The sequence below is a fragment of the Aythya ferina genome, assembly GCF_964211825.1.
Source record: "Aythya ferina genome assembly, chromosome: 4".
NCBI classification, from domain to species: domain Eukaryota; kingdom Metazoa; phylum Chordata; class Aves; order Anseriformes; family Anatidae; genus Aythya; species Aythya ferina.
Window position 1 is genome coordinate 51,464,956 of NC_140300.1, and position 18,724 is coordinate 51,483,679.

At 45.3% G+C, this 18,724-nt stretch overlaps 1 protein-coding gene across 1 annotated transcript; it reads left to right on the forward strand.

The window, feature by feature from the left end:
* Positions 1-602: 602 nt before the first annotated feature.
* LOC311435589 (protein maestro-like) lies at positions 603-3,946 on the forward strand. Its single transcript, XM_084516768.1, has 9 exons — positions 603-763; positions 961-1,072; positions 1,266-1,409; positions 1,646-1,828; positions 1,948-2,100; positions 2,590-2,712; positions 2,947-3,049; positions 3,387-3,436; positions 3,619-3,946. Exons 1-8 carry the CDS (start codon positions 648-650, stop codon positions 3,416-3,418), a joined length of 966 nt encoding a protein of 321 aa, XP_084372894.1. The 5' UTR covers positions 603-647; the 3' UTR covers positions 3,419-3,436; positions 3,619-3,946.
* The last annotated feature ends 14,778 nt before the right edge of the window (positions 3,947-18,724 follow it).

An 18,724-nucleotide genomic window follows, 5' to 3' on the forward strand; every position in this document is an offset into this window, starting at 1 on the left:
TCTTTTCTCTGTTTTTCTCTCGGGCAGGCTGTCATTATTGCACGATGGCTTGTGCAAAGCTTGTTTTCCTTGCGGTAGAGATGTCTGTGTGCTGAGGGTCTTCCTGGGCGGTGACTGCCAGGGAGCACAAGCACAGCTGCCACATCCTCGCAGGGTTTGTGGCCCAGCTCTGGCCATGGGCATCTGTGCTTTACTGCCGTGGAGGCTCTGCCGGTGTAATTCCCGGCCTGTCAGCATGCACCAAGCATTACACTCAGGCGGTGCTGCCTCCCTGGGGAGGTTCGAGTGCTCAGATCAGTCCCCCCACAACACAAGAGGGCACCTTGCCGCAGGGCGCTCTCTCCTCCCTGCCATCGACTGATCCTGGGAGCCCTGGCTTTTGGCCTTCTGTAAGCGGCTTGGGGCATTGCCAGGGCTAAAAAAGACAGTTGCTTTTTTGGCCAGCTTTACAGACAGACTTGGTGGCTACAGAGCGTTGCCTCTGCGGTTCTTTGCCTCTCCCTCGATGGAGCTTGGGATGAGTGAAGAAGCGGCTCGTAAAGCTGCTGAGCATTCTTGCTCTGCTAAGTCTTCCCCTGCGGAACACTGCTCTGATCTGAGACTTGTCTGGCTCTTGCTCTTTCCCCAGGCCTTTCTGCGAAACTCTAATGTCAGTGCTGAGCAAATGCGCTGAGGACTGGCTGACGCCGTTCTGGAGGCAGAAAATGTCGGCGATGCTGGAGAGCCCCTGCACTCATGCCGAGGGCATGTGCCTCCTGACGAGGTGAGAGCCCCAGGGCAGCATGTCACCTTCCTCTCGGTGGCTGCGCCCAGGGGAACGGCTGCCGGGGCCCTTTCCTGCGTGCTCGGGGAGCTCTGTGCAGGGCAGAGCAGCGCCTGTGCTGGAGGAGGGGAAGTCCGCGGTGGCAGCCTGCAGCCTTCCTACTTGACCGGGCGTTGCCCCTTGTGCTCTTTGTGCAGTGTCCTGGTCCGTGCCCAGCTCATCTCCCGGGAGCTGATTGAGAGCTTCTCCCAGTGGCTGCGCTACCCATCAGCAAACCTGCAGCTGACGGCCATGGCTTTCTTTGCTGAGGTGAGGCAGTAGGAGGGCAGGGGGGCTCCCCAGGGCTTTTCTGAAAGAGATTGCTGCTTGGGCTGCCTCTTTCTGTGGGGAGAGGTGAGAAGAAAGCGTCACCATCGAGACTCCTTTGTCCGAAGCCTGTTGGTGTGCTGTGCCTGGGCTGAGGTTGTGTCCTGACACTCGTGGCTGTGTTGCTCTCTTGCAGCTGATGAAGGAGCCGCCTATTGAGAAGAGGAACATCCCGAAGACTCTGCGTGTCTTGGCTGAGAAAGCACACCACCGAAGCAGCACCATAAGGCAGCTGGCAGCGAGAGCTCTGGGCAACGCAGCTGGCAGCATGCCCGTGGAGGTGAGACGGATTTCCCTGCGCTCTGACTGCAGCCCCTCCCTAGCAAGACCCCGGGGGAGAGCTGCTTCAAGGGCCTGGACAGAGCGGCAAAGGCAAAAGCAGGGCTGCCAAGGGCAAATTGGGTGCCATATGTCAGAGTAACAGTGCTTTGGAACAGACCTGTCAGCCACGTAAATAAAGAGCAGCCCTTGGAGGCAGGGAGAGCCCTAAGTCTGTGCACGTCTTTGGCTTTGCAGATGCAGAAGCACGGGAGACAAGTCGTCCAGGTGCTGCAACAGAGCCTGGAGGACACTGCCTGTCCCGAGGTGGTTGCAGAAAGCATGCTGGCGCTAGCTGAGCTCGTGAGGGTGCTGCAGGCGGTGAACTTGGGATCGGCCTTTGAAGACATCGCCCAGTCCACCAAGATGTTCTTCGAGTCTGTGAGTGAACCCAGCTCTTCCTGCCGCAGGGGCCTGCACGCGCCGCCTGCATGGCCTCTGCTGGCTGAATGTCTGCTTCGGCCTCATTACCCAGCTGACAAAGGGCTTTCTGGTTGCAGGAAGTAGAGTACCTTCGCTACTCGGCCTTGCGCCTCTATTCAGTCCTGGCCTCCTCAGCCTCGAGCAAGCGGTCGTTCTTTGCCAGAGAAGTGGCGGAAACATGGGTCAGCCTTTTCCTGCACCTCCGGGATCCCGACTCCGCAGTTGCCAGCGTAAGTGCCCTTGCAGCTTGCTCCCAAAGCCACAGAAAGCTGCAAGGCGTTCTGCCACTCCTGCCTGCTCAGCAGCTGCCGGGCGTCTCTGCAGATCCCCCCTAAAAGTGTTCCAGAGAGCCTTCCGCTGTGCTGCCCAGGGCAGTCTTACCAGCATCGCTGGCAGGACCATCTCAGGCCTCTGGGCCCTTTTTCTGGCCACGCACCTTCGTGCCTGCCTTTGCATCCCGCAGCTGCTGCTCCCCTGGGAGCGGGCAGTGGGGAGCAAGCCCACGGATTCGGCTGCCAGGCGTCAGGACTGGGTCGGGTGCCGGCCTAAGGGATGGAGCAGGTCCCCTCTGCTGCCGCCAGTGCATTCCCCTTCCAGCGAGTGCCCCTCGGGCAGCCCCCCGCCAGGTGGAGCTCAGCAGCACATGGCTGGCTGAGCTCCCTGGGCAGGTCCCAGACACGCTGGTGGAGGAGGAATGACGGCACAATTCTCTTCTTCAGATGTGCAAGATCACCTTCCAACTCTGTGCTCCATTTATGGGGCTGAGTCGGCCACAGGAGATCACCTCTCTCTGCAAGAGGCTGGGTGCAGAAGAGCTGCAGGATGCGGTCTGCAGTTACCTGGTAAGTAAGCTGTGCTCCAGAGAGACGTCAGGGCCCTGCGGCCCTGCCCTGGCTCCCTCGGGGGAGTGCGCGGTGATGCACGTGGGGCTGGCCGGGACTGGGACATGGCCATCCCTCCTGGCCACCCACTGCCTCTCCCCTTCCCCCTGCGGCCCACCCAGCCAGCTGGCTGAGGGGCAACAGAAGGCATCTTTTTGGACCCCCGTGAACTTGTGCCTTCCTGTCTTGCCCTAGGCCAGATACGCCCCCAGCATGTTGGAGAGGCTCCATACCGTGGCCAGGAGAGGCTGCCTAGAGAACGGTCAGAGGCTGCACACATCGACCTTCGAAATCCTTGGTGAGAGCCCGCACTGGAACTTCCCACTCCCTTTCCTGACCAGAGAGCTGTAGGGGCCTCTGCTTTCTCTGTCCTCTTTCCTCCGGGCCCTGCCTTTGCAGAACAGGGCAGACACCGTGCTGTGTCCCATGGGCTGAAGATGGGGTACACAGGGATGCAGGGCTTTTCCTTGCAACCTGCCTCTGAGTTCCTTCAAAAGCTTTAGCACCCATCAAGTCGTGATCTGTAGAGCCTGGCACAGTGGTTCCCCAAGCATGTGTCCCAGCTGTAGGGCAGGGCTGGAAGCCAGGGCTGTTGAGCGGTGCTCTGATGTTTGCCTCTTTGCTCTGTCATTTAGCTGACATCCTGGCAAGGAGAAGAAGGGAATGAGGCTCCGTCACATAGCAGGTTGGTTCACATGGGGCTGAGCTCCGGATCCGTGGGTCTGGGCAGAGGTCAGAGCCCAGAAGCAGCGCGGCAAATGCCCAGCACCAGCGGCCGGCCAGCCAGGGGGGAGCAGCTCCAGGGTGGCAGGGGGCACAGCTCACAGCCTGGGCTGGCTGCTCACAGCTCTGTCTGTCTTGTTGCAGCTTTCCAGGGCCTGAGCAGCACTGAGGACACCCGAGTGTGGAGATGGCAGACAAGGCCCTCTGTGACTGTGGCACCCTGTGGGCAATAAAACTCTGTATATAGTCTCACCGCTCGCTGTGTCCTTGGGGAAATCCAACTCAACGTGGCCTCACCTCTGCGGACAAAGGGTCTTTTTCGTAGGGCCAGGGGGGCACGTTGGGGCCTGTGGGGAAAAGCCTGGCAGGATGCACAAAAGGGTTCTGAAGGAGTTGGTGGACCTAACCGTGAGGCCTCCCAGGATTAGCCATCAAATGTCACCACGATCAGAAGAGGCTGCTGACAAACTGGAGAAAGCAAATGTCGTTCCTGTCGTCAAGGTGGGCACTGCGGGCAGTGCCCCAGTCCTCAGGGATGGGAAGGGATCAGAACCGTTTCCATCCCTGTGCAGGACGAGGCTGGGAGGGGAGCAGCCAGCACGGGTGATGCCGGGGGGACGGAGCACCTCAGCTGCCTGACGGCAGCCGCAGCCAGGCTGGGCGAGGGGAGAGCGGGGCAGGGCCCAGCACACTGCTGCTGCTCGGCCCCTCTTAGCTGAGACCTGGCCCCGTCCCCCTGCCCCGTCCTCCCACCTCATGCTGGGGGCAGGGGGCGAGGGCTGGGTTGCAGGGGGCTGCAGGAGCGGCCCTGAGGGATCCAAGGTTGGGTCTGTTCTGGCCTGTTCCAGATGGTTCCCCAACAGACTGGGGCCCCTGGAGACACCTCTCAGCTACTCAGAGCTGACAGCACCGCTGTGGCAGGGCGGGTGGAGCCCACGGCCGCAGCACCATTACAGCATGCCGCAATGGCACACCAGCCCTCCTTGTGTCCCAGGGCGATGTAGGGAGTTATGGCAACATCAGCAACTCAGTCATGGGGCTTGACATCTGTTTGGGCACCTGGGGTGCTTTTCTATGTGCTACCGAAGCAATAATCGCATTACCGAAGCACTAACCAAGAAGTGGGAGAGGTGTATACTGTACCTTAGGGAGTGAGCCAAGCTTGAGGTGGTTTATCTGGGCAGCCAGAGGAAGTCAAGTGCACGTGACGCACGTGGAGAAGTCTGCACCAAGCACGCCATCGTCGTATGCCAACTCATTGCCAGTAGTGACCTGGGAAGACAGGGAGGAGCACACGGATGAAATGGCTGAACAGCCCCTGCAGTGCAAAGAGAGTCTCTATTCCTCCCTGCAGGCCTGCACCTCAGCTGTGGAGAAACAGGGTCAATTTAGATTAGGCACTGGGAAGAAACGCTTTATGCAGACAGTGGTGAGGCACAGGAACAGGCTGCACAGAAACAGGCTGTGCATGCCCTGTCCCTGGAGGTGTTCAAGGCCAGGCTGGACAGGGCTTTGGGCAACCTGGTCTGGTGGGAGGTGTCCCAGCCCACGGCAGGGTGTTGGCACAGGATGGGCTTCCAATCCCAACCATGCTCTGATTTGTGAAAACCCTCTTGCCATTTTATTCCTAAACACTGGATCTTCTGTGCAGGTCCCTTGATCTTACTTTGTTTTATGGCCAAAACAGCTTTCAAAAAAATTTGGACTATTTTCTTCCCTTTCTCAAAACTTTCTGTTGTGTAACAGAATCATACTGAGCAGTACAAAGCTTAACAAGGCCTCTGCCAGAGCTTTCCTACAGGATACCAGCTCAGAGGTTCTACTACAGTTACTGCAATCCTTGGCTTTCCTAAGCTGTAAGCTTGACAGAAACATACGACTCCTATACAGCTAGAAGGGCATTAAGAGAAGTATTTCTACGGGCTACAGGTCTAGCCCGGAATCTGCTCCAGCAGGGGTCTTCCACAGGCCACAGCCTCTGTCGGTGCAGGGCCACCTGCTCCTCCGTGGTACTCCACAGGCTGCAGGGGGACATCCTGCTTCACTGTGGTCCTCACCACAGGCCGCAGGGGACTTCTGCTCCAGCGCCTGGAGCACCTCTCCCCCTCCTCCTTCACTGACCTTGGCACCTGCAAGGCTGTTCCTCTGTCCTCTCCCGCTCTCTCCCAGCTGCTTTGTGGCACCTTTTACTTTTTTTTTTTTTTTTTTTTATTTCTTCCCCTTTCTTAGATATGCTCCGACAGAGGCACAAACAACATCACTTACTGGCTTGGCTCTGGTCAGCAGTGGGGCCCTTACCTAACATGGGGATGCTTCTAGATTCTTCTCATAGAAGTCACCCTTACCGCCCCCTGCTGCCAAAACCTTGCCACATAAACCCACTACAGCTTCAAGACCTTGCAGACAAGCGGGAGGGAGTGCAGCCCCCATGCTGTAATTCGTCAGGTGCGCGGCTGCTGTTCATTCGCAGCAGCACACCCTGGCAAGAACACTTCCTGGTGGCCTGGTCCAAATGGAAACGCTTTCTGCCATTATAGATCCCATGCCTGTTGCTTTCCTAACTTTAATCGGATTTACAAATAACTGTTAGTTTGCTTTCTTCCAGTACCACGCTTTGTACTGTTTATGTGTATGATTATAGCATTTAATGCTGCTTTTATATGGCTTACACTGCATTCTGCACTGGTTGCGGCAGAGCTCTACAGTCTGTGCATGGCCTCAGGCCGGTTCCAGCCGGTTCCAGCAGGCTGGCCGAGTCCACCGGGCCAAGCGGGGCACCCGGAGGCAGCTCACAGCCACTCAGGGCTGGCGGCGCTGTGGTGGGGCGGGTGGAGCCCACGGCCGCAGTGCCATGAGGGCAGGCTGTAACCACACGCCAGCTGTACCCAAGATGGGGTTTTGGGTTCCCCAGGGCCCAGTGGTGTGGAGTCGGCATTTGTTCCCAATGTTCATGTTTGATAAGAAACTTACTGAGGCTGATGCTTACAAACTTAGCGGGTTGGCACCTTGGGGAGATTGCTGGGCCCTTTTTACATGTCTAGTGCTAGAAGTGAAAGACAAGAGAAGCCAGAAGAAATATAAAATGATACTTACTGACATTTCAATACATTAACATGATAGTATCCTAAACGTGTCTGCTGATAGCTGGCTCCTATATTTGTCTGCCGTGAGTGCCAGCTGTGGCCCAGTTGCTTGTGGGGCTGGTAGGAGGTGGACCCAGAGAGAGCGTTGTGTCTGGGGACATCCTGCTGCGATGGAGGGGCTGAGAGCCCTTAGCGGTGAGGGGCAGCGCGAGGGAGGTTGGGGGCTGAAGCAGGACCCTTCCCAGCAGGCTGCTCGGGGCTACGTCTCCTGCGGAGATTTCTCTCCAAAGTGGCCAAGAGACTCGTCCCTACCAGCTCCAGCCCCCTGCAGCCAGCAGCACCGATGACACCTGCTCTGTTCTTTCCTTCCTTCCAGGTGTGGGCTGCTGGCCCAGACGTAGACGTCGCCAGGGCAGAGGCAGGGTGCCAGGGCCTGTCCCTGAAGCAGCCCCGACCTCTGCCACTGTTGCGACTTCTCTGCTAGAGCGCCTGCAAGACGAGGAGGTGAGCTGGGGGCTCCCCACCATGATGCAGCGGGGTTCCCTGGGGGAGCAGGGGGAGCCTGTGCCTGGCGGCACCTCTGCCCTCTTGGTTTTCTCGTCCAGAAGCCCCGGCACAGGGCAGTGCCCAGTCTGGAGCTTCTCAAGGAGCAGTCATTTTCCCGGGCCCCATCCCAAGGTCCCATGGGTGCCCAAGCCCAGAGGCCAGGGGCTTTGTGTCCCTATTGCAGCTTTCCAGCCCCAGTGGCGTATCTGCAGGCTCTGCAGGGCATGGTTTTACAGCTTACATCTGCTTGCGCTATCCATCCAGCGAGGGGGCCTGGGGTGCCCCAGGAGCTGGAGAGGGCACAGCCAGGACAGCTGGCCCAGGCTGCCCACAGTGATGTCCCACAATGCCTGGCGTCTTGATCAGCAACAAAAATGGGGGAGTTGGCCAGCATGATCGGCATGTGGTTGGGATGGACATCAGTCAGTGGGTGGTAAGTAATGGTGTTATGCATCACTTGATTTCTTCAAGAAAGAAGATTCTTCATTCTTCTTCTTCTCGTCATCATCATCATCATCAATTTTCCTTTTCTTTTCTGTCCTATTAAACTGTCTTTATCCCAGCCCACAAGTTTTACCTTTTTCCATTTCTTTCCCCCAGCCCAGTGAGGGGGCAATGAACAAATGGGTGTGTGGTGATGAGCTGCCTGCTGGGTTAAACCACAACAATTCTACTAGCAGTTAATGGATAGGAAAAAGTGGCACTGAAATACTGAAGTAAAGACAAAGTTGGGAATAAGAACATAAAGAAATTAAAATAAATTGCTCAAATAATTGTAACTTGCATATCTCCTTCTCTGGAGATATTTAAGGCCTGTCCGGATGCCTACCTGGGCAACCTGCTCTAGGAAACCTTCTTTGGCAGGGGGTTTGGACCTGAGGATCTCTTGAGGTCCCTTCCAACCCCTCCAATTCTGTGATTCTGTGAAATAGAAAAAAAAATCTAATTTACTATAAATAACTTACATTACTTGCAAAATACATCCGATTTCAGAAGGGGGCAAAGTGTAGGAACCAAGTGGATGCCCATGTCTAAATGAGCTGCATCTTTATGCACTGTCCAGAAAAAAGACTGCCTAAGTGAATTGTAGAAAGGAAATATTTATATTAAAGGCTATAGAAACTACTGCAGAGTGAAGATTTTGCTCCAGTCAAATCAGTGTGGATTTCACTGCTGGAGTAAAAATGAGCTAGATAAAAAGAAAGACAATGTTGTAGTCTGTGCTAATCATAGAAATATAAAGGATATGAATAACTAATACAGGTGAAAATGAGAAATGGAATACAGAAGAGAAGCCTTAATGAAGAAATGAAAAATATATCTCAAAATGAAAAAGTGACGCTCTGTAACCAAAGAAAAAGTACTGATGTGGCTATACGGATCATCTACTTTATTTATGGCAGCTTAGACCTTCTAACTGATTTTGTTTTGCACTTGAGGGTCAGGTGCAGAAGGGCATAAGCCAAACTTCCCCTCCATATTCTGAACAACAAAATACAGTGCACACAAGCTGTACCCTGAACGACATTTCCTACCATTGAATCTAATAGAGCAAACAGTTCAGACACATTCTTGAAGGAACAATGTTATAACAGGAGTGGAACAGTGGGACAGCAATAGAAAAGGTTAAAAAACATCAATGAAAGGAATTAAATGATGCATTTACCTGTGATAGTGAGAGATTAGATTCAATAGAAATTTTTACTCCTTTGTTCTCATCTCAGAAGACTGCTGAGAAGGCAGGCAAGCAGGTTACAGACCCCAGAAATTGCATTTCTGGAATCACTGGGCCATTCAGGAATGATTCAATTTACAATGTGGAAGTCAGCTTTACTGTGTGAGGGTATGTGCTCAACCTGTCCTTTTTACACTGAGAAGGGACAGCATAAGATTCATGACAAGGAAGAAGCACCTACTTTCAAACATCCCACTGTAATTATACTCATAGATGCTGCCAGTAAAATCACAGAAATCAACCAGCAGAATTACACTTTCATGTGGAATGGAAAAAGAGGCTAGCTGCCCACAACTTGACTTTTATTAATGCATGCAGCATCATATCCAACATCCTACTTCTGCACTCATTAAAATCCAGTATTGCTGTGCTGCTGTTTTTTTCACTGTCTACATCCAACAAGTTAACATTTCTTCTCCTACTTCTATGCTATTCTTTATTTGCTTATTAAAGTATAGTGCCTGCAGAATTTTCATTCCACTCTTAATTCTTGAAGATTGGTTTTTCAGGTATTTGTTTTATGAAGCAATTTCTGTTACAAAAATGTGTAACAACTTCTAGCCTTTGGTCTTCTAAATTTGACACCATGTTATGTTGTACTTTAATGATGTTAGAGAACCCTTGTATTAATCCATACTATTATTGTAAGTATTGCACTCTTCTTGGTGCTTTTTGTAAACAATATAATCTTTAATTTTTCCATGTACTCAAGCTACAATTGCTTTTTGGTATGTTCTTAAGATTTCAGTACTTTACTTTTAGTACTTTTTTGTGGAATTTATTTTTAGGAATCTATCTAGTAATAAGCATGCCAAACAAGTCTGGAGGCAAGTAACCATTGCAGCAGAACTCCAGATTCCTCTGTCACTATGTTCACCTCAGGTTACAACTACATAACACTTTCTGTGTTTATTTAAAGTGCAATTTGCAAAATGTCCTCCTCATTATTTTTGATCATTTTGCAGCATATTAGCTCTGTTCTACAGCAGTTTATTGAATAAATGGTAAAGATAAATTTTATTTTCACGATAACTTGTATTTTCCACAGTAACTTCTGCACATGGTTTATATTCTCGTTTCAGTTGTATGAATGCTGTATGTCAGTTGAACTCTGTGTTAAGTTTCTATTTGTTTTCCCTTTCAAGTTTATTAATGATACACCTGTCCATTGAACTCTCCTTATGATGAAGTACTTCTCATTTCATGTAGGCATTTCTGCCACTCAAATGACAATCAAATTTCCTGCAGTAGTACACAGGTTCTTCTAAATTCTGATTTTTGTCAGCTACAGGATTGTGGGATTGTCTTACTCTTTTCCCAAACTACAGTTAATTTCAAACTAAAAAAAAAAAAAAGCCTTTTCCTGATAGTTCAATTTCCAGCTGTGTTACAGAATCTTCTGTGAGAAAATGATAGCAAGAGAGTAACTAAAATATAGGTCAGTATAATGTGACCATGAGAACTGAAGAGAAACAAAAGTGTAAGAAAGATGGTACATTGTGAAAATTCATCATAGTCCTAAAGATCTCTCTGTAAAAAGGACATAGCAGGTAATTGTACAAAAACAGTGATGGAGCTGATTCAAAAGAAAATTCTGTTGTGGCAAGCAAAATCATGAATGACAGAGATACATCTGGTGTCAGAGAATTAAAAAAAATATAATAATCTAGTATGCATTGTAAAGAACAACAGAGGAAATACGAATTCCATTTAATGCTTTCAGAGTGTAGTAATGCTGCACTATGGTTTCATTTTCTATCAGCAACAAAGTCTGAATTCTGAAAGGAACAAACACATAAGACAGAGCCACAGCAGGCCACTTTCTGAATAAACTGGGGAATTTACCATGAATCTACAGCATAAGAAACGATAGCAAACATCCTCTACATATTTATGACGTAGTATCTCTAGGACTATCCTAAGATGAGACATAAGTATACCTGCAAATTCATCCCAGGAACCTGTTTATGAAGTGGGAACAGCTCCTCTGTACAGTCTAAACTTCAAAAGTAGCAGAGGAAGAACTAAAGCTTGTATTTGAAAGATGCTTTTCCAGACTTCTAATAGCACTTAATAAAGGACTTAAAAACATTAATGAGCATTACATTCTGCTTCCTTTCCCTTATAAAAGGACATGAATATGTAATACAGAAGTTGGATGATACTTAACACTAGCAACAATAATTATTGCACCAAACTATTTAGCATCTTAGAGTTTCAGAACAATTTACAAACATTAATTTAGTCATGCAACATGCTTCTGATTTAAGTGATATTAATGTTTGCTTCTGTGAATGGTACAAAATACTCATGGAAGGCAGATGATGTTTCCAAAACTTAATGGTTGGCCAACATGATTAGAAAGAGGTATCATCCTTCTCCAACTAAATCGGCACCACTAAACTTCCCTTTTTGCTAACACAATATTCATCTTGATATAAATAAATGAATATTTGAATATGAATAAAACCATTCAGTAAGTCAATACTAGCAAAAGCTTTAGATCTAAAATACAGAGTGAGCAACATAATGATGGGGATTCAGGAGAAACTTCTTTAGACTGCAATCTGTACAAGACTGTGTGGTGAAACAAATTCAAGCAAACCTGAATGTAAACTAGTTATGAGTTAATGAGATTCTAATGTATTAAAAGAAAAATGAGAAGGAGCTCAGTGTCCAATCTGGTTAAACATGCATCTCACGAGGCTGGTGTCTCATGACAGCCTCTCGCTCTTCCACTGCCTCCCACCTGACATCTCTTCTGTCTTTTGGACTGCTGCTTTGAGAAAAGTTAGAACCATAATCAAGCCCATCTGGGCAGCTCCAGCAGCACAAAGCTCTCTAAATCAAATGCATTCCTCCCTGGGAAGACACTGTGTGCTTTGCCCATGACACTGTGAGATGGCTGGTAGCAATGTCCCCCATCCTGAGTAGAACACAAGTTTATGCAGCTGTAGGACTAGGAGGCTGCTCTGATCAGCATGATTATATTAACTGTGAAGCCAATTAAGAGGAACTGCTGATGATGGGCATTCTTACACCAAATGAAATCTTGCATCTCACCTTGCTATGGGATTTAGTTTCTTTAATGTGGGCATCAAATCTCTGAACCCATCTAAAAATCAAGTGGAATTAACAGGTAGTGCTAACAGGTAGTCTGAAACCCTCTGGTAATGTACTTCACTTCAGTCATTACCAGCCATCCTGAAATCCTTCTTTTTCTTGAGCAGTACCTTGGGTATAGAGAATCATAAGGTGATGTCCCATCTAGGAGAAAAAACGATGAAAACTTTTCAGACAGAAACAGTTGCTTGTGACTTCAGCTGTCCAAAATCTGCACAAGGCTCTTAAAATCTTTTGAAAAGTCAGAAACCTACCTCCTGAAACCCACCTCCTGAAACATCTAACCATTGCCAAAAACTGGAACTGAAAGATCACTTAATGAACTCTGGGGTCAAGCTAGTGTTAAAAGGTACCAATCAGCTGGAACTAGGAACTTGTTGCCGTTTCTAAGCATAACCATAAACCTGATCCACTGTGCTATACTGCAGAATACAGTCCCTCAGCAAAACCAGATCATGCTGGTTACTTAAAAAAAAAAATAATCATACAAAATAGTACTTCTACCTGGGCACACTACTCTGGAGTAAGTACTGCTTAGCTTAGGAACAGAACTTCTGAAACAGATGATCTGAGGCTGTACTCGCACAAGTGAACTATATCTGAGTTATTTCTGTATTATTTCAGTTAAAGCAGTCATGCAGAAGTGTACTTATTTGCAATAGTGTCCAGAAATTACCGCTGAAAGATAGTGATTTAAAAAGCAGAGTTTTCAGATGTGCTTTTAAACACAAAGTACAAATAAACACAAATAAACAAAATAATGTCCTCTGTATGTGACAGACCTCTGAATCAGACACTTGGAGAGAGAGAAAGAATGAAGGTCAGGAAAAATAATAAGAGAAATTATAACTGTGCAAAAAACATACAAGAAAATTGTTATGATAGCTCTGTGCACTGTAGGTCTGCTAGCTGATTAGAGTCAAGCTTATTGAGGAATAGAATAAATGATTTCTAATTCAACAGTACGGCCATGGAAATATGTCACAAAGCAGAGAGGCATAAAGCCAAACTTGTTGCTGGGTCATACCATAAGTGCCTTTACCTCTCTTTGCACCAGCTGCGGCCTGGAGTACTTTCTGCACAAAATAAAGGTCCATGAAAACTAACAGAAAGTGAGCACTTCAAAAGCTGTCTTCAGTCTTAAGGGGTATATTCAGAAAACTCCTTCTAGGGGTGCTGGAATTGATCACCACCTTCAAAAAGAAACCCAGCAAAGCACCAGCTGTTCCCTCAACCTATTAACCCTTTTGCCTTGCTTCAAATATTGCCATACTTATTTTAGACATATAGCCAAGTGTAGACAGATGCATAAACAGCTCTGATTTAAATTATTTTAGTATCTCATGCATGTGTACAATCTGCAATTTAAATCAATAAACATTTATTAAGCAGGCTGTCTATTGACTCGCAGCTGCTCTTGCTGCAGTTCATTACCCTGACTCATATTCCAGAGTGCCCAGTGGAAAGATAAGGTACTGCAAAGTAAATGATAAATATCTAATGCCTTTGGCTCTTCAAGGAAAAAAATATTATGGTGCTTGAAACTTAAGTTTAACAACATTACTACACAGTGGGACTAAACTCCATGACATGTCCGGTCCTGACTGACATCAGTTCAAAAAGATTCTAGACCAAGAAAATCAGCCCCGCAAGAACAAAACAGCTTCAGAACATAATCCTCAAAACCTCATTAGTTTGAGATGTTTCCCTGAAGCTATGTGTAAATGCACAGGTACACTGCTAATCATTAACAGGTTTGGCAGCATTGAAATGTGGTATACAAACTTCGGACAACCTATATTAGTTCATCATATACGCAGATTGCATTGAAGGTTAACATTAAGCCCATTAAGTCAATAGAATAAATCACTAAAATATAGTAAAAGTCAGGGTAACCCAGGCGCTGGTAAGCTGAAATACTTTTCCCCTTAGTCTAATTTTACATCACAGTTTTACTTGCCCTGTAGTTTGAATAGACAAAGTGAATACTTTAACATCATCCCAAAATCTGATTTCTATTTTTTCTGCTGAAGTCTGGTTTGATGATGATTAATACTTTCCCCATATCATTAATTGCACTAAGTTGTTTTGTAATTCTGCAAAAAAAAGGCTTCCCAGGAGTTATTATCATGTAACCATGAGAAGGAAAAATAAGTAGAATCCAAAAGCTGTATATAGGTTGAAGAAATTATGTAAATCGGTGTATCAAAGAACATACAGAAAAAATGTTACAAATGTGACAATTCAAAGAAAATAGTGGTATGCTAATCAATGATTTTATTTTTTTTTTCCTGCAAATTAATCCTTTTCAAAAACTGGGGAAGTGTAATGGCCCTTCTTTGTCAAAAATAAAATAAAATAAAATAAAATAAATCCATTTCCAAAGTAGGAAATATTTATCTAGCTCTTGTGTACTAGTGAAAGCAAACAATGAAATAATGAGGAATGCCACTGGAATATGAACACACTGTGGCCAGAATAGCCACCAGTATTTGCTGCAGCAAATGCAACTGAGCAGAAATCTCACTTGTGTCTTGGGAAGAGCTCACTCTTGGGCTTCAGCAGGAAATACGAGATGAAAAAGAAGTCTTCTGCAGGTCTTTCCTGACACACTCATCTTAATCAGGAATACAAAGCTGATGTTGAGTTGGTGCTGGGCCAAATATTTTCTGTAGGGTATCTTTGGGGAGGAGAGATTTTCAGTCTGTGCAAAATATTTGATCTGAAAAAAATAAATACATCTTTTTTTTTATCATCAGAAGCTATCCCTCACCAGCTGAAGAAAGAGAAACCATCATTTTGTATAATTCTAATAATTCAAATAAGATGAGATAAAGTTGTAATGGAATAGGTAACTTAAATCTTGTGCTCCATTGTATGTTTCATGAGCAGAATAGCCTCACTAACTCTGTACATAATGTGATACTGTGAAACTAATTCCCAGTAAAACCATTAGTTTCAAGACTTCCTTTTGGCTTGCTCTGTTTTTCTTTCTCTGACTCATGAGTAGTCAATTCCTTATAATGAGATTTTCATCAGAAGAGTATAGATTTATTCTACAGTACGCCTCCAGAAGTGGAATAATGTTGCTTAGATCAACTTTTTGTTGCCAGTACTTGCCTTGATAAAAAAAGAAGAAACTAGAGCAAATATCTATTTAGGCTCCCTGGTCTGGATGCTCTTTTCTAACATTACATGCTCTGTTCCATTTTAGTATAGTTGTTACAGTTGTGTCTTGGTCTGTCTGAACAGAATACAATTTGATGAAGAACCACCTTCCAACATATGCTATGCTCAGTTTACCTAAATCTTGTAGAGATTTAGGTAATTTAGAGATCTCTTGTAGAGATTGCACCCCTGAACAGTTTGCAGTTCTCAAAGTATGCAACTCCACCTATGCAATACTGATCTTAGAGTCCTAACTGAAGTATTTCACTGAAAATAGTGCAGAAAATGAACAGCGGGATGAAAAGGGAGACACAGAAGGGGGACTGTAGTGCAGAATAATTTCTTGTAGATGTGTCTTAATCTGTGCTTGACACATTTTTGCAAATTGCAACACAAATTCATGCATTTTCACTTGTGTCTTGTGCATGTCCTCCTTTAAACTTTGACAGAACTTCTGCAGTTCACATTTATCCATTGAGAGAGCAGAAAAAGCAGCTGTCAGACTCATGATATCTTTCCTAAGCCATTTGCAGGGCTTATAGGTCCTCTAACCGATCTGTGGATCCAATTACACTGTCCCTCTGCCTTGCAACATCACAAAATGCTCTTTTCCTTGTTGAGAGTCTTCATACTGATTTGTATGGCCCCATCTGAAAACTGTCAGTGTGCTGGTGATCTGGCAGCTCACTCGGCACGGAGATTGATGGTACACTTGCACATACGACTTGAAGAACAGAAGTCTGAGACTAGCTTGTAATTCAAAAGATTAATTTGACTGTTCTCCCATTTAAAATGACCATGGGTCTCTGGAATAATCCCATCATCTTTCCCTGAGAGGTCAAGAGAGAAACTCATTGTGTATTGTTCATGATAGCTGTTTATGTGGAAGTATATTCATAGAACTGCCTTAGTATGTTTTGACTTTTATTTCAACTAAGTAGGTTTTCCAGAATAAATGCCTACAGAATTACTCTGTGCTTAAATAAAACATAACAAAAACGAGGATGCCTATAGTCCTCAGAATCTGATGATCCTCTGAGCTGTCCAGTTATACAGTAACATTAATTTTTACTAATGAAAGTCAGACATTTAACCTCTGTGACTCTCAGGAGGATCAAGAGTTTTATTACAACTGCTAAAGGAGTGAGCCTAGATTTCTTGTAAATAATGCAGAACGGCTGGTCTCCACCACCCCCTGAAACTGCAAGAAGCTGAATTCCCACTTTTGGAAAACTTTTTATGTCATGGTGTATGTGATGTGTTCTTACACTGTCATCTAATGAGAAAAACAAAATCGAATAAATGTAACCAGGCCAAGTCTTAACTCCCACCCTAACCTTTTTCCCCATTCCCATCTTTCAATGTTTATGCTACAAATGGTAGTTGTTTTTAAATACCTGGGGCAAAATGTCAAAACAATGAATGTATTTGAGGAGGAGATAGAATATGCATCATGGAGTTACAGTTCTAGCAAACTGTGGATAACTAGCTTGCATAATTTTTTAAATATTAAGTTTTAGATTTCAAATTATAAACTATGAAAATTCTGACCAAGGTTGTTGAAAAAAATAGCTCTTCCTGGTTCTGACATTAGTTTTAATTAGACATATTAATGACCTGTGATGGTCAGTGAGCTGTTTGAAATACATTCCAGATGTCAGGAAGAAAAACTGCGTTTTGGTCTGTCTTCAGATTCTGATAACGAGATATTATCATCTGCCCTCCACTGAGTGTGTGTGTGAGCAGATAGGAAGGAGAGGGAGGAAAAAAATGGCTAGATTGATATTCTCCTTGGTTTTGTTATGCCTTGCTTTCTCTGCTCTTGTAGCAGGATTATTAATGTCCATGCTCCCTACAGTGCTTTCAGCACCCCTACAGGCAGCTGCCTGCTATTACCTATTTCTGGGGCAAGCCTGCTTTGTCTTGCTTGCTCTATGTCTCTGAATCTGCTGGCCTCCAGTGCAATGCCATCCCTATGTTAATTAAAACATATCATGATTAAGTGTTTTGTTAAATCAGCAGAGAGTTAGAAGTCCAACTGTAGCTATTAATGACAGCTCACTTATCAGAAGCATTACTTGAAACACACAATAAATTTATTAAATAAATGCTTGATTCAAATATATTTTTTACGTTTTTCACTCTCTTATTGTCAAATGTTTTTGCTTGCTTCTAAGACTTTCTCGTCTTATAAATTTGATGTCTTAAACAAATGCATTTGTTTCAGAAAGCAGAATGCTTTAGCAGTTTGCATGAAGTTGAACCTACAGCTATTAAAGTCAATGAGAAATTTGCTATTAACTTTGGTAACAAGCAAGTCAAGGCGAAGAGGGTATGTAAATCCTTCTAACTTCAGTCTGAAAATCAGTTATACAGAGGTGTATGAATTGAGGCAGATGTAGATGGAATAGTTTAAGATACTAAACTCTTTTCTGCAGCTCTCACTAGATTCACGAGCAATGAGTTCCTAATAAGAATGTCTGAGCAGTAAATCTTTTTTAGGCAGACCAAAATTAAAACAAAACAAAAACTGATAGCAAACTGGAGTTGGATTTAAGTTGTGATTTGTTTGATTAGATTTTTTTTTTTTTTTTTTTTTAAGAATCACTAACAATGAAAAACTTAGTATTTATTAAGTCTCTTCTTCAACCCTTTTCTTTCCATATGGACCTATCTTGAGGCTCCCTGCTTTCCTGAATCAACGTTATTCAGGGCAGTGGCTCCTGTCAGTCAGTCCAGTGCTTCTGTGTCTGGGCATGCTGGTACGTAACCATAGGCAGCTGATGTGGAAATGAATGGCCAAAGCAGGAAGGAGGTCTGAGATGTGTTTTTAAAATGAACTCAACAAATCATTATGGGAAGGTTAATATTCTCTTAAAAGCAAGGCTCCTTTTGGCTAGCTCTTTTCTGCAGTTGCCCCTGAGTCCTATGAATAGTGAACAGTAGAAAAAAATATAATAAGCATTATGACTGTCAAAATAAGATGCATTTAGATGAAATTTTTTTAGCAGAGTACATGCTACTGCTTCATGTATCAAAACTGATAACCTAGTCTCGTCAAATTACCATGAAGAGTTTGTTTATATTTGGCTTCTCTCCTGCATAGCTTTGCTGCCTTTCCAGTATGTACAAACCTTATTGAAAACTTTGTCATGGTCTCACACTGTAGAACTGCACACTTGAAAACAACATTCATTATATTTTCAGCATTCGATTGTTCATTTTGCATTAGGGCAAAAAAATAACAGTGAAACAAAACACAACCTGGTATAAAACTCATTAAAAGTTCAAGGAAAGAATCTCATATTTATTTCTCTCTGGAAGCAAGGATTCCAGGGACAGGTTTAAATCATGCTCATTGCTTTTCAGAGCAGTATGCAAGGAAAAAATAAGTAAACCCACTTAAATTGACTAAATTTTATTTGAAGGAAGTAAACATTTGTGTCACTCCTTCCTAATACTGCTTTTCTTAAACTTTAATTTATCTTTCGTTTAAAAATGTAGGCTTTTTAAAGCATCCAAACATGGATGCTTCTATAAACATCCAAAACATGGATGTTCCATACTGGCCTGGTTGTAGCTTACTTTGGAAAAG